This window comes from Astyanax mexicanus, chromosome 18 (genome assembly GCF_023375975.1).
Source record: "Astyanax mexicanus isolate ESR-SI-001 chromosome 18, AstMex3_surface, whole genome shotgun sequence".
Classification (NCBI taxonomy): domain Eukaryota; kingdom Metazoa; phylum Chordata; class Actinopteri; order Characiformes; family Acestrorhamphidae; genus Astyanax; species Astyanax mexicanus.
The window spans coordinates 23523046-23549814 of NC_064425.1; the positions used below are offsets into that span (position 1 = coordinate 23523046).

A 26769-nucleotide genomic window follows, 5' to 3' on the forward strand; every position below is an offset into this window, starting at 1 on the left:
GGATATCAGGTATGTTAATAACCTCATAAATGTTATACTGAACAGTGTAAAAAATATTGTATCTTGCTTTGCTTGTGGAAGAAAACTAATATAAAAAATATAGTGTCCATTTCTAGTCACAGACTAGTCATAGACTGTATTTTCCTTTTTAATGGAACTTTTCTATTCAAAATGCAGTGTAGTCCAAATAGGCTTAATACATGTTTGGAAAACCAGCCCATAGGGAACTAGTAGAAGGTCTAATGTATAAGAATGAAAATATTTCAAGTTATACATACTGTAAAGACTGATTTTTTTTTTAATATACAGTAGTTCCACATGTAGTTCATTCAGGATTCAAACCAGCCCATTTAACAATCTTTTACAATAACTATTCTGACTGTAGCAACCCCAACTGAATATAAAATGATAAAAGGACAGCTGCTCACATCTAACATCAATGACAAATCAATGAAAAAGTTGGACACAAAACAACCTGTTTATTTATAAGAAATTGTATCAAAATTAATCATATTATTTTTTTTGTACGTAGACCCAAACAACTGTCATTAAAATAGGACAGCCTTAGCCTAACTAGAAGATGTGAAATCATAGTCTGAGACTTTTTTTTACTTATCACCATATTAGCAAACACATGCAGCAACACAATCTTTTCTGATTTATTCTGCAGTAAAAGATTAAAAAGCCAGATTAAAGACAAAAAAAATCCCATTTTAATAACACATATACAAACACCACTCAATACATGTCTTATTGAACTTGAAAATGACTTTATAAAACACAGTTTCTTAATATTAATATTAACCTAAGTGACAAAACCACGACAAAGACCAGGCAGGGTGTTTCGGAAATCAGTCTCTCAGGCTTTTAGCGTCACTTGGACATGCAGATCTGGCCTCAGAAATCTTTAAAATCAACTAATTCAAATAACAGCCAATAACACCAAACTCCAGATACATATACTCTTATAAATATAGACATGTCTGAGGTGTGGCTATGTTTGTTAAAGTTGGTCAATATTTAACCTCTATCAACGAATAACCATATATCAAAATTTTCTAAGATACATTAACATTATTATTTTTTTACATTTAAAAAAAACATTAAAATTTGTGGCTTGTATTTATTAATTCATGAAGGCACTTAAAATGAAATATCACCACAGTAAAATAACAGAAAATAACTGATTTCTCCCAAAAGGAAGAAATTGTTAATATATGGTTACTCATTGCAACGGCCAATTTATTGAGGAATTGCTTGACCCTGCTCAGTTTACCTGCAATTTTGCCATAAAACATGGCTTTAGACTGATGCCTATTAATATTTATTAAATAAAGCTCAGATTTAAAGCAATATTTTAACACCCACTGAACAATATCCACAATGTGAGACAAACATGCTGTTAAAAAAGCAACCTTTGCAAAAAGAGCACAAATAACATGGCACAAAAAGTAAAGAAATGTGTGTTTGGTAGATTATTTCTTTGTCCATATAACAGGGGATGTCAAAGACAGGCCGCAAAGTGGGCATCCCACAAAGACGACACCCAAAGAAGATCGTCAAACAACAAATGAGTCGATGGCAGAAGAAGCTGTTTGGCATTGGCTGAGTGAATTCTGCAAAATTCTCATGGGTTCAACCCACAAACTCAGCTCTGCTGCTCATCCCACAAATGCATGTTTCTTACACACACAAATTTGCTTACGTTTTGTGCTAAATTTATTTCTTTATCTACGGATGGATATATATTTTTTTATCCTTATGAGACACACTGATTTTACCACCAACACAGACATTTCTTACAGATGACTTGTTTAAACTGATGTCTATAAAAAGGACGACACTTTTACTACTGGATTATCTCTGTAACAGCACTTACATTTACTACACAAATGTTGCTTATTGCACCTTAAAATCATCATATTGCATAGGATGTACGCTGTTAACCAGCCCCTTTTTGCCCAGCCTAATTTGGTTTTAAAAAAAGGTAAAAAAAAGAAAAAGAAGAAAAATAAATATCCCAAAAGAGAATGACAGACACCAGCGGTGCTGCAAAGACTTGCATTACTGAGATTAATGCAGAAAGATTTGTACATAATGTACATAATGCACTCATGGTAAACGCTGCCTCCCACCTGAGAACAAACGATGTGCTTCTTCTCTCTTCCCTGTTTAAATGTGTGAAAAAAAAATTACTATTTTCCAACACTTGACTATTCTGTAACAAATGTCAAGAGGTCCACCTTCTCATCTCATATTCCTTCAGTTCCTTTGAAAACAGGCCTTCAGCATTCTTGGCTTTCGTTGCAGGTGGAGAACACACCGGCTTTGGAGAGGAACAGCTTTCCGCTGGGGCACACGCAAACCTCGTACATGTCGTATAGTCCCTGAGAGTCGCCTGAAGTTCTAGCTATGCCCTTGAATAAGTTAGGCAGCCGAACAGATTCAGCATCTAAAACCACCTGTAGCAGAAAACAGAAGAATGCAAGTGGCATTAAAATGATACAAAACTAAAACATTACAAAACTGTTCAATAAAAGTGTTCTGTATATTATACAGTACCAGTCAAATGTTTTGACACACCTCTTCTCATTTAATGTTTTTTTTTTTTTTTTTTTTTTACATATAGAAGTTATACAGGAACACATGCGGAACTATTTTGTAGACAGTGTTAAACAAACCAAAATATGTTTTATACTTTACATTCTTCTAAGTAGCCACATTTAGCTTCTGTGACAGATGTGCACACTCTTGGTATTTTAATGATAATGCTGCTGCACCCAGCCTTAGTACTAGAGAAACTTCACTGAAAACTCACCCTTAGACAAAAATATTGGAAATTTAAGCTTACTGTTAATAAACAGAAGCGCATTACTCACATAAATAAACAGTTTTCAGGAGAAAAATATGCCTAGATTAACATCCAGTGCTTGTTTAACTTTATGAGAAAATGTTTTTTTGTTTTTTTCTTAAGAATTACAATTTTGTTTACATAGGCACTTCCCCCAGCTTCCACATTAGAAGCGAAACATGGCGACACCCTCACTTCGATGTAGGCATCCCTACTAGTGTTGCTTTATGCACCTTATTGATAATCCAGTGCGCATTATAGTTAAAAAAAAATACAGTATGTATCTCCACACGTGTTCATTAAGTGTTTTCAAGTCTTTAATATTATTTTACAATGTAGAAAATAAATTGAATAAAGAGAAAAAAATTCATGAGAAGGTGTGTCCAAACTTTTAACTGGTACTAAACACAGGTGCAGGCATTCCCGGACAATTTCCTGTGGTAACACTTCATGGCCGGGTTACATACTGTCCCATGACTTTTGGTATGGCAATAAAACATGATAATTATTGAAGATATGGTGTACACTTTGAAATTCTTAATGTAATTGTGATAATATAACAATCCACATAGTAGCATTTTGTGGCTATAAACTTACAAGACCCTCGGTTGAGTGCAAAATAACATCCAGGCTCGCTTGGGCTTCTACATTTCCTGACGAGGCCTTGACATGAACTCCTCTAGGGGCTTCCATACTCAAACTGCGGGTTGGAGACTCCAGCCTTACAGAAGGAATAGATCTCACATTAATTATCAGACACAAGATGGCAGCACAACACAACTGTACTTAAAACACATTAAAACACAGTAAACACATGCCGTATACACTTGCTAATAATTCATCTTAATAGATAACAGTAATGCATACAGTGTCAAACCGAACAACTATGTCTGTTGTCTCTTAAGGCCCCGTCCACACGAACCCGGGTATTTTAAAAAAGTTTTTTTTGTCTCCGTTTTGGCCATCCGTCCACACGAAAACGGCGTTTTCGGTCACTAAAAACACCTTTCAAGGTGGAGAGCAGAGCCGTGTGGATGGGTGAAAACTGACCTTTCTGGAAACGCTGACGTCACACAGCGAGTCTGCGCATGTCTGCTTTTTGTTTATATTAGCTTAGAGATCTGGAGGGGACTCTTTTCGGCGCAACACCAGCAAACTCCAGCCTTACTCCAGCTGATCCAACTAATGAACTAATTGCCCTCGCTGACCCAACAGCGCGGAATTACCAAGAACCAGCTTTAAACGCTGTAACAAGTTTTACCAGTGTAGCTGAGACCAGTGATATTGGCGTGTTGTCTATTCTACACGCTACTCTATCTGCTCTATCGGTATGAGCTTTAATTTTACTGGGCCAACACCACCCTGGATACCGACAGACCAGCTGCACCAGCAAACTCAAAATACATTCATCATTTACCGTTACTGGAGCTCCTCATCCAGCCTGTTTAACAGTTACTCCCCAACCTCTCTGGATTTTAGATGCTGATTAAGTTTATTATGCAGTGAAAAAATAAGATGTTTGGTGTTTGTGGCACGTTGTTTTTCTTAAGCTATGTAAAGATTCGTCCTTATAACCGGTTTCAGTGGAAAGAAATCCACATTAAGCATTTTTACGTTTACGGGTCTTTAAACTACAGTGGTATGAAAAAGTTTGGGCACCCCGATAATTTTATGATTTTTCTTTTATAAATCATTGGTTGTTTGTGAATTGGTTGTGAATCAGCAATTTCAGTAAAATATATCACATAGCAGACAAACACAGTGATATTTGAGAAGTGAAAGGAAGTTTATAGTATTAAAAATAAAATATTACATAAAAATTACATCAATATTTAGTAGATCCTCCTTTTTCAGAAATAACAGCTTCTAAACGCTTCCTATAGCTTCCAACGAGAGTCTGGCCTCATTCCAACTGATCTCCAGCAGCAGCTTTTTATTAAGGTCAATATCATCCTTAATAAACACTTTTGCAAATATAGAGGAATATTAAGTCTTACTTAATAAGATAATAATAATAATAATAATTGTGAAACACTGTCTTCTCCTGTGCATTACTGTTGACTCTGCTGATCCCCAAGGTGTGTGTATATAAATTTTTGAATTGGGTTAAGGGAGTTTTCCAGATTCTCTTGGCTGTCAACCTGGGAAACTTGTTCAGGTTCAGCAATAAATATCATTTAATATTCCCTAATCTAATGCTGTTCGTCATGTCATGGTAAAATACCAAGGTAAATAAAATATTTGTATAAAATCAAAAGGTAACCGAACAGTAAAATTCTAAATGTTTGCAACTCTAGGTTAACGATTTCATCAAATGCCAAGTTTTGCTTAAAATTGTCCATCCTGCAAAGAGAGGACTGGTCTAACAAGCAGCAAGAGGCCAATGCTTACTCTGGACACGCTGCAGCAGAAGAAAAATGTTATTGAAAGACATAAATGCCATTTGCAGCTTACTAAATCTAGATGGACACATGCCTAATAGGAAGTTAACAGTGAAAATATTTAGCTGGAGTCTAAAGTCCAGCTTAAGAGATGCCAAACGTAATCTAGTAATGCCCAATATTGGTAATTAAAACACCTTAGTATGCTGGAGCACTAAATTACTTCTTTTGCCAAAAGAAGGTCTCCATCACGCAGCAGGTGATGACTGATTAAAGCCCTGGAAAAACAACTCAACCCCTCAGCAAATAGTCTTTAAATAATCTTTCCTATGAAGCTGTGGAGATTATCAGAACTAAAATTAATCCTGTACATTTATACAGTACCTGTCAAAAGTTTGGACATTTACCTCTTCTCATTCATGTGTTTTCTTTATTTAAGATTTTTTTTCCATTTTAAATCTAATATTGAAGACAAAGCTATACAAAAACTTCATATTATAGAATATATTATCCATAAGATTTTTCTAAGTAGCCACATTTAGCTTTGAATACAAAGTTATAATGCTTTTAATATTAATCTACAAAGTAGAAAATAAATTAAATAAAGAAATAAAAAAAAAACATTGAGAAGTTGTGTCCAGACTTTTTAGCCAGTAGGTATAATCCAGAATCACCTGTCCCACTCACCTAAGGTCTTTCAGAGGTTCTGCCTTGACCTGAGGCGTTTCAACAGAGTGCTCGAATAGAGCACCTTCATCGCCTAAACATAAAAAAAGAAAAAGCTGTTGATTAAGTAAACAAAACTGTAATTCTTAAAAATAACATTTTCTTTTAAAGTCAAACGAACGATGTAAATCTACACAGATTTCTCTCCTGAAAAACTGGTCATTTGGGTGAGTAAAGTGCTTTCACTTTTTTACAGTAAGCTTAGATTTGCAGGTTTCCACTAAAGCTAGCCACAGTTAGCGGCTAATGCTGCCCAACAGCACTGAACTGAGAAACCCTAAGTGTGTCAATAAGACAGGGCGATATAAGCTAGCGGTTCATCCCAAGTAGCTTGTTTTAACAAACAAAACGTGCTTGCTACAGTCTACCTCTGAACAGCAAAAGAGCTAGCTCTTAACACGGTTAGCGAGTCTCAGTGCTGGAGAACTAAACTGAAACTCCTGTATAACGCTGCACTTCAACTGAGTGGCTTTACTGTTCCTTAATACCTAACTGGTAAAATTCATACATAAAGCGCACTGGATTAGAATTAAGGCTCACTAACCATTTTTGGGAAAATTAAAGGATTTTAAATGTGCCTAAAGTGTGAAAAAGGTTACATACTGTACACAATATACATAAACATCTCCAAACACCCAAAAAAAGTAAATAACAAAATAGTGTAAGTTTTATAATTTAGTGTCTGTAATACTAATTACTATATGTTATCTTCAATTATTTTAAGATAGAAGTCTAATGCCAGAAGATCTAAGAGATTAGGTGAGGGAATAGGCGTGAAGAACCTTGCAGTGCCAAATTTAATGGAACAGTAATTACCCAGCTAACAGGGAACATTATAAAAATGTTTACCAACATTTTGAAAAGATTCCAAGATGTTTAGCTTGTAAAGTTACAAAATAATGTGACGTGATAAAGATTTGCATCAAAAAGTTATTAGACTGTTTCTAACAGTATGTTTCCAGCTAGATAAATACTAACATTATGGTAATGTTACAAGTAACATTTCCAAAACTAAAAATGAGGACACTGACACAAGTGATGTTGCAGAGACATTAGCAGAGGTTAAATAAAAATGTTGTAAGAAAATCTCGAAAACTTGACAGATGAAACATTTTAAGAATGTCAAATGTAACAATCAGAAAATAAGTTCTAATAACCAAAAATTGTTAGCTGGGTGCCAATGTATCTAATGATTTTATGTCCTGTGGAAGTATGTCCTATGGAAGTAATAGAACTGGGTAATGTGAGCAGATAAATGCTAAAATCAGTTTTGAATATACTGGACGCCAATGAAGAGAAAGTTAGACTGACATCCAAATATTTGTGGACAACCTTTCCAACACCCACATTCAGCTACTTTCATTCAAACATTGCTGACACAGATTTGCAAATGCACATAAACACAGCTTCTCTATTCCCTGTAGAGAAGTACTACCAAATGTTAGGTCTCTCTGGAAGAGATATACAGAAACCTGGGCTAAAGGGATATGAAGCCCCTCAGCAAATGCAAGGTCTAATATCAGATCATGTTAGAGATAGCTTTACACTCTGCTCTTACAGTCCTGTTCTTCATTTTCCACGGTTAATGGCTCAGACTTGAGCACTAAACTACTTTAAACCACTAAAATAACTCCTTTAATGTAGCAGCTGTAATGGTATATCTTAGGTTAATAAATGATGTCTGCAGTAATGTACACTTTATGGTGTATAAAACATAGACATGCTGAAGGGTTTCTCCAGCAGTTTCATTTACGCAGTTGAAAGAAGAAGCTAGGTACCTCAAGGCTGTTTGGATGGTATTGATGTATAATGCAGTGCCACAGCATGTCATGAAATATCAGATGGGTATAGTCAAGGCCTGCAGCTTTTGGAAATAAACACACACCAAAAGTTTATTGTCCAGGATGTGAACATGATTCATGATAGAGAAGTTTATTTAAGAATATTGTACTATTTTATCATTTAAAGCCATTTATACACTCAAAAAGGGCTTTGAGAAGCTGGTGGTTTTATATAATGCTCATGAATACATGAATACATGCAAACATATCACCTCTGATTGACTAACAGCACTGTGACACCAGGAGGCAGTGAGACGGACAACAGTCCACAGGGGTGGATTTTTACTTTCTGGAACTGGACTACTCACCTCTGCTTACACAAGATAACTAGCTAGCTAAGTAACTAGTGTAAACAGAACTGTTTTAAACATACACACCTACCTATCTCAACTGCTCTAAATTACTGGGCAAACACTGATGTGTTATTTGCACAAATAACACACGAAAAAACTGCCATAATGTATCTAGCACTGTTAGCTCACTGTCTGACGAAGACGGTGTCGCTGCTCGGCTTCAGCGTTGCCTGTGGGCAGTCACGAGGCCATGAATACTAATTCACAATTCTGAATATTATTTTTATTAGCTACTGCAGACAATAGAGGCTAAGGAAGGAGGACACCTTTAAGTATTTATTTGTAATCTATATTATGTTTTACTACTATGTGTAGATTTATCGCTTTTCATGCATCTTGGCATGTTGTCCTCCACCAGTCTTGCACACTGCTTTTGGATAACTTTATGCCATTCCTGGTGCTAAAATGCAAGCAATTCAGCTTGGTTCGATGGCTTGTGACCATCCATCTTCCTCTTGATTATATTCTAGAGGTTTTTAATTTGGTAAAATAAAAAATAAAAAACTCATCATTTTTAAGTGGTCTTTATTTTTTAAGGCTGTATATACAGTTCCAATCAAAAGTTTGGACACACCTTAAATTCTGTGTTTTTTCATTATTTTAAAATGTTCTGCATTGGAGACAAATAATAAAACACAACATAACATATTCTAAAGGTTCTTCTCAAACAGCATTAGCCAGGTTCAAACTCTTCTTTATGGAGATTCTGTGTCAATGAGTTCAGTGCTAGCCCTCTCCTGAAGAGCAGGAGGCCTAAAGAGTAACGCCATCTTGACAAGACCACCAACAGGCACCATGTATGACTAATTATGGCCTACAGTTAGGGGGCCCGTCTGCTCAAAATGAACAGAGTAGAAGGTGGCAAGGAGAACAGAAGGTCTGTGAATGTGGGCACTGTAATGAAGCAATTTTGAAAATGAATGTGATTGAAATAATTATTATTATTCTTATAATAATGAAAAATGCTAATAATGAAAGGGGTTAATTAGTGCCCAATGATGATTTAATTACTAAAAAATTACTTATAATTCAAATTCTACAGAAATTCCAGAACTATACTTATACTGACAAGCCAAAAGTCATGGAATTGCAGTAGGTTCAGGATGACCATGAAGTGTTACCCTAGGGGACACTGTATAAGTTGGGAGGTGTTATCTAGTGAGTGAATCTAAACACTGATAAGTGTGCTCATGGCAAGGTGTGGTGAAGTGGATTATCAGAGAACGAGGCCTGTTAGTGGGTGTATTAATTATGTGGTTGTTTAAAATTCCTCGATCCACAGTGTCATGTGCGTCCTGGGTGTACATCATAAAAAATATATTTTACAGTATTATCACAGTGGACAGAGCCTGTAGCTTTGATTGCGGCACACATTCGCTGTGGCAATTTCTCAATTAGCTTCTGCAATGTCACAAGATTTGTTTCAATCTAGTGTTGCATTAATTTTTCACCAAGATCTTACATGACCACTGCACAAAGCCTTTTTCAGCACATCCCAAAGATTCTGAAAGAGGTTAAGTTCTGGACTCTGTGCCAGTAAATTTATGTGTAAAAATGATGATCTCATGTTCCCTGAACCACTTTTTCACAATGAATCCTGGAATTGTGATCTTGGAATATGGCTGTGCCGTCAGGGAAGAAAAAATTAATTGATGGAATAACCTGGTCTATATTTAGATTATTCAGGTAGTCAGCTGACCTCATTCTTTCAGCACATACTGTTGCTGAACCTAAACCTGACCAACTGCAGCAACCCCACATAATTTTTATCAGATAAATCCAGGTGGCAACTTTTTTTTTTTTTTGAATATTGCGAATGATATTAAACCCTGAAATATGAAATATCACTCATCCCTAATTATCATATCAGGGTGAGACTTTTTTTGCTGTTTTTAGCAAAAGAAAAATTCACACTGTTCTTGTTTTCCATTAAATATCTACTACAGACAGATTATATCTGTCCAGTTTCATTAATTTTACTGCAGCACTGGATATATGGAAATATATGGAGTGCATTATTAGTATTGTGCAGTAGTGTATTCTTGAAAAAAAAAGAATTCAGTGTTTTACTAAATCGTCAAGAGTATCGTTATCGCAAAAATACCATGAAATATTGTGATATTATTTTAGGTCCATATCGCCCACCCCTAATGTATATTCATTCTTTTTTACCTGTAACTCTGAGCTTTCCAGTTCCCACAACAGCTTCTTTCGCATCCGCATAGAAGACGGTCTTATCAGTGTTTGAGCTGACATTCAAATGCTGACCAAAAGCTTGGGCATGTCCTGGACCTGAGAGACAAACCACGCAAAACAGTAAGGAGAGCATTATTAGTAAGAATCATTCACAGCTGAATATAACTGTACAATAGAGAACAATACAAATTTGTATTTGATGTTGTGTAACGTCAATCAAAAGTACTTAATGTTTGACCGTGGCTTTGTCTTTCGAAGTAGTGAAGAATTCTCTGGCCAAGAACTTCAGCTAGAGTCACCTCAGGCCAAGGCAGTCATTAGAATATTCCACAATGGGCCATTGACACTGACTGTATATTACCAATCATAATACATTATTGTCCAGGGTAACCATTTCATTAATTAAGTCATTTGTCCCTCATCTAATTACAGGCCGTCTGTCTGTCTGAGCAGGTGTACTCATATTCAGCTCTCTCAGCTTAAGGGCTCTCAGTCTCATAAACGGGCCAATCTGAAGCTAATGGGCAGAGCTCAGGATAGAGTTATGGAGAATCTGAATGGTGACCAGTGGCAAAATATGAAATAGGAGACAAGCCAAGAACATTCTTCAATGTGAATAAAGTTCAGGCTTGAGAAGATTTTTAGCAGGAGTGACATTGCAACAAGATACGAGTGTGTTCCAGCAGTGCCACAAGAACACACACGGCAGCTCTGTGAAATGAAGATGGGGGGGTGGGGGGGTATGGTGGGGAGCATGGAGGGAAATGTGAGAGAGATGTACTGTAGGTATGCTGCTTATGGCGCCAGAGTGAAAGCGTGAGACACTTACGTACCTACAGACACACTTCCGGTTACATCACCGTTCGCATTGCGGGCATTGAGAGTCACATTATCAGTCGAGTGCACAAGCAGAGCTGAGTCCTGTAAAAAAATATATAAATAAATAAAATAAAAGAACAGAAGATTTGTACATTTACTGTACATTTGAGGAACCTTAAATGGTCCACAGTGTGGAAAACTAAACAGCATAACATAGCATGTAAACATTATGCTTTGTAATGACAGTATGAACCCAATATAGATTTTATGATTATATGTTTTGTCTGGTAAACTTCATTCCTGTAGTTCAGGCCAGCAACACATTTGCAATAAACACACACACACACACACATATATTTGAATAGAGGCAATGTAAGGGTGCTTACGAGGATAAAAAAAATTCAAACAGGTCATATTAACAGGTCAGTAACTGACTGTAATTATGAGTTGGTATATATCCAGTATCTACACAATGAATATTTGAGGAAATGAAATGTTTTAATATTTAAATGTTGAAATGTTTCTCTAAGAAAGGCTAAAAAAGGATTTACATATTTCTTCCTCCACAATTCATAGTATTGTTATATCATAATATCAGTCTGTAAGGAGCAAGGGCACAAGCCAAAGCTGAATACTCATGATTTCTGATCCCTCAGGCAGCACTGCCTCAAGAACCATTCAACAATAGCTGATGAACCACATAAGCAAGATATGAATTACTTTGGCAAACTTTTTTTTTTTTTTTTTTTTTACAAAAAAAGCAAAAAGTTTACAAATGCCTCTCAAAAGTTTACATGTCCATAACCTTCATCCACACATTTTTTCAACAAGACGATGCAAAAACCACATGCTGCAAACACTACAAAGTCATGGCTGTGGAAGAAGAGCTTATGTTCATATGCGAGTGTATAAGCAGCTGGACTGGCCTATTAGAGAATGTGTAAAGAATTTTGAAACTAAAAATGCAATGACAACCCATTTACACCATAAGATGCATTTGCAGGAAGAATTAGAACAAAACAATTTCTAAAACTCCACATTGTTTGGTATCATCGTTTTATATGTAGAAAGTATGGCAACATTACAAAGTGGCCTTATTTTGGATTGTGTTGCAGGCCCGAGATGCAGGATTGGTTGTATGTGAAATGAAATGAAGTTAACCAGGCAAAACATGAAACATCTTGGCTTTATACCATCTATGATTTACATTGTATGAACCCAATACTGTATTTTTACTTGAAAAAGCACACACACACACACACACACACACAGTCACTTTTCAGATTTTGGATTATTGGTTGTGGGGCATCACAAAAAGGAAATTAATACAGCTCTGGAAAAAAAATAAGAGACCACTTTAAAATGATGAGATTCTTTGATTTTACCTAATTGAAAACCTTTGGAATATAATAAAGAGGAAGATGGATGATAACAAACAAAAACCAAGCTGAACTGCTTGAATTTTTGCCAAAAAGTGTCAAAAAGTTATCCAAGAGCAGTGTGTAAGACTGATGGAGGAGAACCTGCCAAGATGCATGAAAACTGTGCTTAAAAACAGGGTTATTCCACCAAATATTGATTTCTGAACTATTATGATATATAATATATGCTTGTTTTTTTTTTGCATTATTTGAGATCTGAAAGCTCTGCGTCTTTTTGTTATTTTAGCCATTTCTCATTTTCTGCAAATAAATGCTCCAAATTACAATATTTTTATTTGGAATTTGGAAACAATCTTTTACGTAGTTTATAGAATAAAACAACAATGTTCAGTTTACTCAAACATAAACCTATAAATAGCAAAATCAGATAAACTGATTCAGAAACTGAAGTGGTCTCTAATTTTTTTACAGAGCTGTATAATTTACCTACCAGTCTATATAGGCTGGAAATGATCATTATTATATATAGACCCAACAAACCTTGTAAGGTGGTTCATAGGGAAACAGTATGGAACTAGAAATCAGTTACACTTACACATGAAGTGAAGAAATGAACTAATATAAGTTAGTACAAAGATTCATTCGATTTATAGTTCAATTGTTCTTGTTCCCAAAAGGCAGGTCCCTCCATTTTTAATTAAGTGCTTAAAATGTGGCCAAAATCCTCTAAAAAACAAAACATGCTCAACACAACCACTGCATGCAAACCACAGCAGCTACAGTAAATGTTCCCAGCTGCTACAAGTCATGAACTGTTTGCCAAGGCAGCTGATGTGAGAAGAGGGAGAGGAAGAGAGGGAGAGTTAAATGCTCTAATGTTACAGATTGATCTAGTCTTCATTCTGAGCTGTAAAGGCTGGCATGTTTAACATCGCTACTCCACATATTCTGTAACCAAACTCTGAAGGGTTCAGCTCTCACCCTCATATACATTAAATATATCTGATGCCTCAACAAAAATCCTGGCTTTAATCAGGGAAAGTGGGCAATTGTGGAAATTACCAGTAAAACATCAAAAGTCAACCAAAAGTACTGCAAAAGTTAATTAAAGAAATAAATAACTCACAAACCAACAAACTACAACATAATTAAATTCAGTGGAGATCTTATGTACAGGGACCGTGGTGGCTCTGGCTCAGCGAGAGTTCCAGGCTATTGATGACAGGACTGTGAGTTTGATACCCAGGTTAACTAAGCTGCCTCTGGTGGGCCCTTAAGCACTCTGGGCTGCCCACCACCTCTCCAGCTTTATGTTCTTACCACTATATTTATTTACTTGTGTATGTTTTTAGCTCACTGCCACTGATTAGTGGTTAAATGCTTAGGTTGAATCTAAAGGCATTACTAACTCTAATGGACAGCACAGTGGCTAGTAATGATCGTGAGTGGCAGCTTCTGGCAAGAAGTATACAGACAAGCGACTTAAAATCAGATCTTGCACAAGCACATCCCACAGGCCAGAGTAGCATGCTTTAGCTTCCACAGGACATGGCAAAAGATATGCATGTAAGTGTATAGTTCTTTTCAGATGAAAATTAATCTGAAATTCAAAGCATTAAAATAGGCTTTAATCTGCTAAAAAGAAAAACTTCCAACTAAAAAGAAAAAAACTGATAAAAAAAATCATAGAAAATGGGACAAATAATATTAATTAAGAATAAAGTATTATGTAAAGTAGAAATGTAAAATTAATAAAAAGTTACACTGATCAGGAATAAAATAAAGAAATAAAAAATAGAATAAAATACATAGTAAAAGTATATTAAAAGGAAACTGAAAAAGGAAGATATTTTAGGTTAAATAATTCTATTAGAAAAAAAAAAACTTTTGACAGTCATTTTTAAATCAACATAAAAACACACAGGTAGCGGATGTGAAGTCTCTAAAGTGTGTTCATAATTCTAATAGTTATTTTAATCTACTATGTTAGAAGTGATTTAATTCGCCTATTCATATTTTCTAATCAACTTCTCTGTTATCAAATAAACAATGCAGAGTTTTTTTACTTAAAGCAGCAGCACTTAAGATTTGTATTATTATAAATGAAAAAACATGCTGTGTGGTAGGTCCCGGAGCCCTTTTCCTGGTGAAAACAACTTTTACTTGCTGCCTGAGCTACCACAGTGCTGCTAATGGTGCTCATATAAGATGGAGTCTTTATTTGGATATTCATGCAATGTTAAGACAAAGAAACACAGAACTAGAACTGAAGACCTCTGGCAAGATAGAAGAGAGGAGGAAGGAATTTTTAGAATGTTCTGAGCAATTATACATTCCCATCAAAAGCTCACAGACTGTCACTTTAAGGATTTATAAAACATTGTGCAGCAAAAACCTTGCAAAATAGTGTGTTAATCAGTCTCTAAGAACCACCTAAAACCCTGCATTACCATCATAGAAATTCTTACCGGCCATTGCTGATTCTCTATGCATCAAGAATTGATGAAATTATGTTATTTATTTAAAAATAAAGTAATGAAGTTTAATAGAGTAACCATGACAGCCCCGCTGTGCAGTTAGGATATAAATGTGTCCGGCACATGCTTTACACACGGGTAAAGAGTGAGACAGTGGGTGGGTGGGCTGCATACCTCTCTGGAGTCGATCTCATGGGCATAGATTGGGAAAAGGAATTCAGACTCGCCCTCCAACCTCACCCCATCTGCTGTGACCTGGAGGTATCCCATACCTTCCTACAGACAGAAAAGAACATCACTGTCACTCTCTATCATCACAGTAAGAGAGGTCTTATATATGGTTGTCAGTTTTGTCAGTGTAAATGAATGAGCTACTGAGCTCTGAGTTTCCCCTTCTGAAGTCTCCATTGCTCCACCAGCTGCTCGCGTTGAGTCAAACTGAGCTAAATCCTTTTTTAGAGGCTGTACGTGTGAAGTAAGTACGTAAAGACGCATGATGTGGCCAGAAGAACTTCTGCCGAAAAGCGACCCGACACCCCAGTTTTTATAAAAATAAATTAATGAGGCTTAGCAGGGATAGTTGTTCCAGCACACTGGTACCATTAATCACAATATTTTATCCCTTTTCCACTCAGAAATGTTTCTCCTTTCAGTTTAGAAACTAAATTATATGGACTGCCAGTTTGCGGTTTCTGAGGCTGATGAACTTTTCTGGGGTAGTCCTGATGAGAGCCAGTTTTATCACATATTCCGGTTTGTTTAACAATCTTTGGTTAAGTAAACAATAACATATGTTTTTCTTTATAGTTCAGATGACTTTCGTCTTAATCCACAATGCAGAACACCGGATCATAATGAAATGATACTATATTTAAGGTGTGTTCAAACTTTTGACAGATACTGTAATACACTGTGTCTCATTCAAAGCTAAAACATTCCTCATTATTCATGAAATTCACAAAATTGATATAGAAGCAAATGGGCAGGATTAAGCTGTAGACCAAATTAATGTAAATATGCAATAAATAAATAAATAAATATAAAAAAAAATGTTCACACATTAAATCAAGCTCTTATTTCAGAAAAGTGAAATCATGAGTCATGAGACCGACCCTTTTCCATTAATGTAATTAAAAAATGTATTTAAATTTGTCAGCATGAAATATCCACACAGCTGGCATTTTCTAATGCTGTAAGTGAATGCATGAATAGATTAATGAATTAATCAATTAAAATATGATGTCACAGCAACAACACGCTGTTGTAGATCAGCCTTTAGATCAGTGAAGCTATATTACAGTACATTATCAATCTCTCACCGCATTGAACCACATCACTCTCATGATCCAGATGGTGAGGCCAAGGTTCACTATCAGAATGATGATGAGCAGCAGGACAAACAGATAAAGGCATCGCTTCCTCCAGCCATAGATCCCAATCTTATAGATGTAGTCCAACACTGCTGCTGGAGCACCAGATTCTTCTGTAGACGTGATATACTGTTCACGCACCATCTGCACAACAACATGAAAGAACACATTAGACTAAATGTAGCCTTATATTATTATTAGAATAATTATATATCTTTTTACCTTTTAACAGATAATACAAATAATAAATGCACAGTTATAAAAATTAAGAAGTTACAAAGTGGCCCCTGGGTTTAAGGGGTAAATTCTGAATTATAGAATGAAGGTGTAAAAGCTAGATTCAACAGATTTGTAATTAGTCAGGCAAGACACCATTAAGGAAGTTAGTGCTTACAAAAAAACATTGCTGCAAACTTAGTTTGCAAAAGTGCACATTGAAACTTCACAATGGAACTGGCGAAATGATTTGTAGACAGCTGACAGTGTTGTTAATAGCCAAATCTGAACATAGACATAGGTGGTCAGGTTGAACATGCCTGTAGACCACCAAAACCATCAAACCCAAACAGAACATACCATATATGTTTCAGGAGCTAAACTGGTCAACCAGCCAAATTGATTTAATTCATAACCAATTGTATGCATAAACACACAGCAAATAGAATGTTTCATCACAATTTCACATTTCTTAAATTGCTTCTGCTCATCCGAGGCAGTTTTTATTATCTGTTGTTATGTAATCTTAACTAGAAAGCCACATTTCTCTTGCGAAAGCAACAGCTGTTTTATCAGTCTTCCTTCAGAACATAAACAGCCTCTCTAGCAGCTCAGCATCTGCATGTGGACTCTTCTTAGTCATCCAAGAGTGGAGATGTTTCAGAGAGAACGATAAACGCTGTCGAATCAGTGTGAATAAAAACAGCCCGTTTCCGGTTGTTCTAGCCAACATAGGAAACCAAGCACTCTGGCCTTGTGGATACAGAATTCTCTCCTAAGCAGAATTCCCCTTAGTATCTGTCACACATGCCTCTAATACCCATGTAAAGTGATTAATATACTCTACATTATGCTTACATTACACTTACACAGAAAAGTTCCACAAGGAATGGATTCACTGTTATAAATAATCTTTACTTCAGGTCTTTTTGGAGAATTTATTCATTAATAAATGTTGGTTATGTAGTAAACTAAAAATCTACAAAAATGGGGCTCAGAGTGATCAGAAACTGATCAGGAGATCGCCCGTTCGAATCCTGTTCATGTTGCTTGCCATCAGCTACCGGAGCCCTCTCTGGGTGGGTAGATGGCACTCTCTCCCCACATCACTCCAAAGGGTGATGCCGCTCAACGCAAGGCGTCTGTGAGCTGATGTATCGGAACCGAGTCGCTGCGCTTTCCTCCGAGTGCGCTGTGAGGCTACACGGCAATGCTGCATCAGCAGCAGCTCAAAAAGTGGCGGTGGCTGACTTTACATGTATCTGAGGAGGCATGTGCTAGTTTTCACCCTCCTGGTGTTGGGGCATCACTAGTGATAGGGGAAGTACTATAGATTGGGTTGGGTAATGGGTTGGCTGTGTCTACAAAAATGGAGATACTTGTTTTTCACTGGATAGCGATAATATGATGCTACTGCTAAAGGGATGACACCTTTCTTTTAAGGACCTTTTTGTCCAAACCAGTGTGAAAGGTGCCTCAGACCAAAGTCTGGACCAAAGAACCAAAATTCGATCCAGCTTACAGAGTTGGTCTCTGCCCAGAACAAACTGGTTTTGTTTATTTAAAGTGTGAACATTCTTTTCGGTTGGTTTGGATTTTTGGACCAATCACAGGAAGTTGAAGCATGCAACTGTGACTCATAAAACCACAGAAGAACACAAAGTACCAGCGAAGAAGTCAAAATTAGCCATGGGAGCAAAGGGGAAGATTATGACTGAATGTACAATAAGCATGTTCATTTGTCAAAATCAAAATAGTCTGAAGCTCTGCGCCTGATTTTGTGGATTCTGGTAAAAATGGCTTTAAATAGCAGTACAGGGGTAATAATAAAAGCATTTACTGGTAGCTGGTCGTTGATGGTGAGGGTGGTTGAAAAGCTGGTCAACATTAAACATATCCTTGTGCTAATAAGTTAGTTGGTCAACCAGCTCTTGACCAGCTTAGTGTATGTTGCATTTTATTTTGGGTATGCTTATTCATGTTGGCCATGCTGGCTGACCAGTTTGGTAAGGTCAATCATACTTGTAGACCAGCTAAACCACCAATCTCAAATACAAAAACATACCGTATTATACAGACTATAAGGATTATACTGGATTATAAGGCACAAGGGTTCTCTCCTGAAAACTAAGTATATGGTGTGAGTAAAGTAAAGTAAACGCTCCTATTTATTTACAGTAAGCTTAGATTTCCAAAATGTTCAACAGCCTGCTTTTAGCAGCAGTTTAACCACCTTGACCAGCTTGGGCTGGCTAGAGGACCAAATTAATTTATTAATTCATATTTCCTGTAAAACAGATCCTGCTGAATTAAATATACACTAATGTCAGATGCATGTCCCTCGACAAATGACAGTAGATTCTATATTTAGCCTATATGAACTGGAGGGTGAACTAAAAGAGTCTGATTTCACATGATATGGTCCCTTTTAAAAATTCCAGTGGTCAAAAATCTGAGCTGTATAAAAACAGTGCATTCAGTCATCATTAAGCATCATTAGTCTAAGGTCGTAAATACGTTTATCATCTTGTAAATGGAAAAACAGTTTCGGGCAGATCCCACAAGCTTCCACTTCCAAATTCCAAACCAAACCCATGGTAACGTATCCAAACAGCTTTTGGTTTTGGACTTTGCGGCATGATTCTCACTTTTTCCTATAACTTCCTTCTGCAGGCCTGAACAGAAGGATACGCCCCTTGCATGCGGCAGCAGATCCAAAAAAAAAAATGCACTGAATGAAATCATGAAACATGAAGAAACGTTTAATGAGAATCTTGTGAGAATAGCTTGTAAAAGTTCTAAACAATTCTCTGTTCCACATTAAAAGCTGGCTTAGCCAACTTAGCCAAGTACTGCTATTGCTACTGCTACTACTACTATCCTTCTAGTTCCCTCTCTCACTCCCTCACTCACACTCTCACTCTCTCTGGACCCTTTTCCATTAACCCCCCTACTGATGTGCTCTCCCTTTCTCCTTCCTTCCATCTTAGCCAGCTGCCAAGACAAGAAATTACAACAGCGCACTACATGCTGTCTTCCCAGACCGCTGGGGCCTGACATTAATTGAGATTCCAGACTCCTTGTGGCGTCAAAGCTTGACCTGATCAAATACCAGGAGAGCTTGTGGGGCTTTCATTGGCTTGATATTACTCTGGTCCGTATGGAGTTGCTGGAGGATACACTGTTATGAGAAGGGGGTGAAACAGCACTCGGAGGAGTTCAGAGAAGTGCCGGTAGAGTGGAGCGAAGCGGAGAGGAGGGTAAACGAAAAGCTCCGGGAAGTTTTCCCCCTCTTGGGCTAATCATGCTGTCTGCATAACTCCAGTGCGCCGTAATGCCTCAACCTCGCTATAAATAGGCCCTGGGTCTGTGCTCCTAATTTTAACAGGGAGCTGGGGGGTGGGAGAACACTGGAAAACCTGTTTACAATATTGGACATAGAGATAAACAAACATATACAAGACTTATAACACTGACGCATCATGAACTGTACATTTACAGTTTAACAGCCCTCTTACAGTGTTACAGCACTCTGTCCTTCACTTTAACTCATAAGGTCCCTGACAGGAAGTGACATATACTGATCATACTGAGAGCATCACAGGACAGTGTATGAATGTGTGATCGGGTGACCTCATTAACAAAATGTTGGTGTGCTCAGTTCGTGCTTGAGAAATAAACAGATAATTTCAAAAGCACATTTATCAATATAAGGCGATGTGTTACAGTATGATTTTAACCATATATTACAGAAGTCATGTGAAAATGTTATAGTAATATGTTATTATATTATTCAGAACTAGGTCTGTGCTCTTATTTGTTAATCAGAATCTCTTTTTGTATGGCAGCAATGTGAAATCCTATCCAGACTTCGACCAATAAAGGTTTTAACAGTAAAAGCTTCCTGTCCACTGTTTTTTTCTTGTAAACAGACTTAAGACCAGTATACTGTTAGAATATAGGGTACTGTATGGGTTAATTTTTGAAAACTTGTGTACCCTAAAAAGTACAAGATGGTTCTTCAGGTCCTTGATTGTCCCTTAAAAGTAAGGAAAACCAAATGCAAAGGACTATAATACAAATAATGCCCTTTAACTAAGAGTACTAAAGGCATTTCCTGAGGAAACAGCCCCAGTGACAGGAGGGGTCCCACACTAGTGACAGTTTTGTACAAGAGTGTTGATTAAGAGTGGTTATTAAGTCTTTAGTCCCAAGTCAAGCCACATAATGTGACATTTTAACCCTTTCAGTTTTAGCAGTAAAATGTTCTTGTGCACTGTTTGGATCTGATAATTTATACCTACAAACACACAAACAAATATTACTCTGGAAAAAGTAGGGATAAGCACATGCAAAGAACTCTAGTACAAATATGTCCCTTAACTAAGGGTCCCGAATACATTACCCTTGAGGGTACCACCCCAGTGACAGGAGGGGACCCACCCTAGTGACACAGAGTGTATTATTTACCAGTTATTGAGGCTTTAGTTCCAAGTCACACCACATTATGTGACAGATATGAACAACCCCTTTTTAACCCCTTCAGTCTTAGGAGTAAAATGTTCCTGTCTACTGTTTGGATCTAATACTTTACCTACAGTTTTTACCTACAAACACAAAGAAATATTACTCTGGAAACAGACCAAAAAACAGTATAATATCAGAATAAATAGTACAGTATTGTCATTTAGGTCCAAATATGTACATTAAAAGTTGGACTAAGCACATGCAAAGAACTGCCCTTAACTAAGGGTCCCAAAGACATTACCCTTGAGGGTACCACCCTAGTGTCAGGAGGGTTCCCACCCAAGTGTCAGTTTTGTACCATTTTTTTCACAGAGTGTATTATTTATTAGTTATTGAGTCTTTAGTCCCAAGTCAAGCCACATAATTTGGCAATACAACATACATACAGTTGTATAAGACAGTATAAAAACAGTATAAAGAAACAGTAGACTTGCTTACTTACCCTTGCACTCTTGCTGCTGGGCTGTGCACTGACACACAGCCCACCCCTCGTCTGCAGCCAGCAGTGGAAACGCAGCTTCTGTGTGGCTGCAGCGTCGGCAGCAGTACCACTGGAGTGCTTGTGCTCGTCCGTCCGTCAAGCCCTCAACAGCTGCCTCTCATAAATCTGATCCCGGATCAGCCCCAGCTCATGGTCTTGAGGAGCGAACCAACTTTCTTCCCCCTATACACACACACACACACCACCACACTGATACACATATCCAATAAACCCCCTTTACAACTGTACACTAACCCATAGTTTGATGAAAATATTAGAAAGATGTGTTCTCTCGGACACTCAAAGCAAAAAAAAGGAGAAAAAATGAAAAGTACAGCTATGAAGAGATATCTGCTGCTGTACTGTCTCTCTTTCTCTCTCTCTTTCACTCACACACACACACCCGTGACTCACTCTCAAAGCACGAGTTCTGCTTCAGCAACTGAAAAGTTAGGGCTTCTCTAATAAGCTGGTGTAGCACTGACTGGGCTTTCGGACAGAGTTCGAGATCGAGTTGGTGGACTGGTGGGCAAAAAGGCGAGCCCACCATGAGAGTGGGACTGGGAGAATGACAGGTCGTTCTAAATGCAGAGGGAATATTAATAGAAGCTCTGGGAGGGGTGCTGGTGCTAGTAGTGGGAGCAATAATAGTCACTCCAGGCTAGTTGTTATGTACAGGCTGCCCTGGTGCTGGCTTAGAGTCATGTGGTTTCTGAGTGCAGGAATAAACATGTATGTATGCCGTCACATGTGACAGAGCGGGTCTCAATATTATATTAAATCATAAATAGACATGCTACTCTGAGATTAATTTTTATTCCTAGGGCTGTGTATTAGCAGGAATCTGGCGATATGATATGTATCATGATACAGGGTTTTTAGGTTTTATTGTGTTGGGATGTGCTGTTTTACTGTAAGCAAGAGACCACAACAGTTTCTGAATCAGTTTCTCTGATTTACTATTCATAGCAATATCTTTGAGTAAAAATGAAAATGAACATTGTTGTTTTATTCTATAAACCATTGACAATATTTCTCCCAAATTGCAAATAAAAATATTGTAATTTAGAGAATTTCTTTGCAGACAATGAGAAATGGCTGAAATAACAAAAAATATGCAAAAGAGAAGCAAACTTTTCAAAAGTTTTAAGAGTTAAGAAATCAGTATTTGGTGGAATAACTAAATGATTTTTAATCACAGTTTTTATGCATCTTGGCATGTTCTCCTCCACCAGTCTTACACACTGCTTTTGGATAATTTTATGCCGCTCCTGGTGCAAACACTCAAGCAGTTTAGCTTGGTTTGATGGCTTGTGATCATCCATCTTCCTCTTGATTATATTTTAGAGGTTTTCAATTTGGTAAAATCAAAGAAACTCATTATTTTTAAGTGGTCTATTAGTTTTTTTTCCAGAGCTGTACATTCTGAAAACTAAACCAATATTTACAAATAAACCACTAATTTAAGAATATCTGTTTGAAAGAATCAATAAAGTATTGCAAAATATAATTTCCTATACAGTGATATATTGATATTTCCATGCTCCTCTCTTGCTGTATTAGAGAGTATAGAAGCAGTATATAGAAACAGTAGACCTGCATAATACTGGACAACACACACTTTACATGGAAAAAAATTGTCAGCAAATAGAATGTTCATTGATGAGACTCATAATGCATGTTGAGAAACTCAAATGCAACACATTTCAGTCATTAAAATCCTTACAAAAAGAGGAAATCTCACACAGCCGAAGGCACATAAAATGTGGAAGCTTATATGTAGTCTGACCCCTAGACTTGGTTGAGTTTTTAATAACATGATGGCAGCAGGAAAGTCTGCACATCTGTCAAAGACAGCAGTCATAGAGTGCAACCTGGGGAGCTTTTTACAGTCAAGCTGGAGGTGGTGCTGCGCAATGACAAGTGGAACAGCTGACGGCATCCATCAACAGCTGACCCCGTACCCTTTCCTCACCACATGCCACAAGCAGCGGGCCTGGAGGCTGCAGGGACAATAGAGGGTCTCGGCTCGAGCTGTAGTTTTCTTTTTATTGTCTATAAGTCACAAAGACAGAGCCTGAAGCTCCCTGAAATTCATCAACAACCACCAGAGGCCTGTAGCTAAAGCCAACAGATACAACAACTGCATTGTTAATGAGGACCCGTTTAGAGCTGGTGAGAGAATGTGTCCTCTAAGGTTTCACCCAAAAGTCTAAAGAAGTAGGACACAGTGTTGCCATACGGTGTCGCACAACTCCAATTCATTATTAGGGCGACTTCTGACATCTGCTACTAGAGCATATCGGCACTCTTAAAACAAAAGTGGGGTGGTTATTCTGGGGCCAAAAATACATGGGTCTCTATCATTTTTTACATAATTTGAACACAGCTATTGTTTTTTTGCATTGTGTGACAATTTCAGGATGGATGGACCAATACAAATATGTCTAAATATTTGTGGACAATCCATCTGCACTTACTGCTGGCACAGATGTACAAACACACGTCTATCAATAAAATAGGACTTTCTAAAACATGAACCTGTTGGCACCATGCCCAGTGCCAAGCATAATCTAGAGGGGTTTAAATCCCTCAGCATTGAGCTGTGGAGCAGTGGAACCCTGTTCACTGTTGTCAAAGAATGCAATCAAATCCTCACAGCAATACTTCAAAATTTAGTAAAAAAGTGTTCCTAGGTAGTTGCTATGGTATCCAAGAAGGCTGCTATGTTGTTGCTTCAGTGTTGCGGTTGCTACAGTGTTCTAAAGTGGTTGCTTAGCGGTTGCTATTCTGTTTCTGGGTAGTTGCCGTGGTATCCCAATATATTTTCTATGATTTGCAATGCACAACAATAATTATACAACAAAAAGGATACAAGGGACTGATCTGACAATGATATTAGTCTAATTAGTCTAATTACTCAAGTATAATGATTGTTTTATGCTTTCTTCCTAAGCACACACATTGGGGTCCAAAAAGGTTATAATTGAACCACAGAAAGTAAATAAGGAAATTGTAGTTTTACAACAAGAAGCTTAGAATATTTTTTTTGTGCATTTTTGGCAGATTGGCTTACTACAAATGTATATGTCTGCGTGAAACCTATACGTCATAGCCTATGCATATCCTCCACAAAGCTGCATAACCAATGCCGTAGCGCAATGCAAAAGCTGCGATTGGTCCGCCAATTCTCGTGTTCCCACCCACACCTTCCCACCCTATTGGTTTAAACTAAAGAGTGACACAGAGTCACGGATGCATGAACGCAGAAGTATAAACACACCCTGCTGCGTAGGGCACTCACACAGGCTAGGCAATTACTCCAGACACCACAGACACCAACAATAATAAAGTGAAATAACAGCTGAAATGCAAATATCACACCAGGCAGGGCTATCTAAAACGATTTTGTTGCTTAAATCATCTCAAGCTAAATAAACATGGCATCCTGCTGAATTACTTAAAGCTGGCTTATGCTTCATTAGACGAGAGAGTGTTGATGTTAAGTAAACACAACACGTGAAATGATGTGCAAGTGCATCTGCAGAAAAGTGCTTCCCATGAGGGAGGGATCAGGTCTGCTACAGAGGAGCAGCTCTGCATAACAACCCAGATCTGACCAGAAACCAAACAGCCCTTAATGGAGTTAACATCACACCAGCAGTAGCCACAATCAACTGCAATACACTCTGCTGAAAAATGAACAGATTATTGAGGCTGGGCAGGAGGACATGAACTTTTACCTCCCACAAGTAAATTTAATTTTGTGTTAAATAGGTGTATGAAGCTAAAATTTAGCAAACAAAGACTGTTTATCAAAATTAGTCATTTTTACAAAGAAAATCCAATTCCTTAATTTTTAAATCTTCTCTGTATGATGAAATGGCAGCACTTATTCAGTGTGGTAAATCAGAGAAGAGAGACTGAACTGTGCATTAGCATTAATTAGTTCTTTAAAATTGACAACACTTCTAATTTTGTGTATTTTCTATTCCAAAAACCTAAAACATAAGGAGAAGCCAGTATCATTACTTAATTATTTTATGAATTGATCTTCAAAGGAAACAACAACAAAAAAGTTTTTGAGCAACATTAATGGGGAGAGGGGCTTCTATCATTGCATATCTGAGCTTAAATTATACTACTGCACTATGTAACTTTGGTGGAGCTGAACCAAAATCTTTTAATGAAAACTGTACAATGCTGTGCAACCTACTGTATGTCTTATTTGAGTAAAATTCTCATGCTTCTATTGGTACTAATATGTACCAACAATTGGTCATGAATACAGGACCTTTATTTCAAATGATGAAACTGTATGCTTTTGTTTCTGTGTCTTTAAGCTGTGAATGGATTTTTATTTAAAAAGCAGATGTGGTGCAGCTGTCCCTACACTGGCTGGAACATCTGGAAATGGGTAATTCGATCCATGGTGATGCCACAGCCAATAGTGGAAGGGAGTCCCAGAGAGCATAACTGCCCTCACTTGCTCTCTCTTGGGGTTGGCAGGATGACCCTTCCTCGCTCTCATCACTCATCAGAGTGATGCTAGCCAGTGGTGGCTGTGTGTAAGCTAGATGCAACAGAATCTGCAATATCGCTTTAGTCCATGCCACTTCAGCTAACTAATTATGTATATATAATGCATTGGTGGAAAAAAGAGAAAAAAGAAAAGGAAAAGAAAACTCATTAAAATTTAAACCAGGCTTTTTAAATTTAGATTTAGCTTACTTTCCATACCATATGTGAACCATATGGAATTGGCTGTGAATGCTATATTTTGAAACTTTAACAATGTGGACCCTTAAGAAGATACATTTATGTTTTAAATTATACAAGTTTTGTTGAGTTGTTTTCAGCTTTTCAGCAGCTGCCTGATGTTCACTTTTGGTATTGCGAGTATAGATCACATCTGCTTTGTACTTAACTGTCACGCCTGGCGCTGAAAACGCACCTATCTCCCCCACACTCAGCTCTACCTGCGATTTCCAGTCACCCGAATATGACATTATCTGTACAAACTTGACCATGGATGAAGGAGGAACAAGCAACAAAAATTAAGCAATTAAGACTGGTCACCTTATTTACACTCAATACACACCAAAATAGTGTGACAGCAATGCTTTGGGCAGAACAGATACGATAGTAA

The 26769-nt window shown here is 37.3% G+C and overlaps 1 protein-coding gene across 1 annotated transcript; it reads right to left on the reverse strand.

Moving 5' to 3' along the window:
- Positions 1-699: 699 nt before the first annotated feature.
- On the reverse strand, positions 700-21964 carry sgcg (sarcoglycan, gamma). Its single transcript, XM_007234507.4, has 8 exons — positions 21582-21964; positions 16346-16540; positions 15201-15302; positions 11182-11269; positions 10325-10444; positions 5920-5992; positions 3449-3572; positions 700-2462 (listed from the first exon to the last, which is right to left on the reverse strand). The coding sequence occupies exons 2-8, from the start codon at positions 16538-16540 to the stop codon at positions 2286-2288; spliced, it is 879 nt and encodes a 292-aa protein (XP_007234569.2). The 5' UTR covers positions 21582-21964; the 3' UTR covers positions 700-2285.
- Positions 21965-26769: the final 4805 nt, after the last annotated feature.

Bases quoted from the DNA above. Each gene is read 5' to 3' on its own strand.
- sgcg (XM_007234507.4), bottom strand. From the start codon at position 16,540: ATGGTGCGTGAACAGTATATCACGTCTACAGAAGAATCTGGTGCTCCA. The intron at 10,445-11,181 runs GTACGTAAGTGT...TTTGTCTCTCAG, and splicing joins AACCGGAAGTGTGTCTGTAG to GTCCAGGACATGCCCAAGCT. The intron at 3,573-5,919 runs GTGAGTGGGACA...TCCTTCTGTAAG, and splicing joins GAACCTCTGAAAGACCTTAG to GCTGGAGTCTCCAACCCGCA.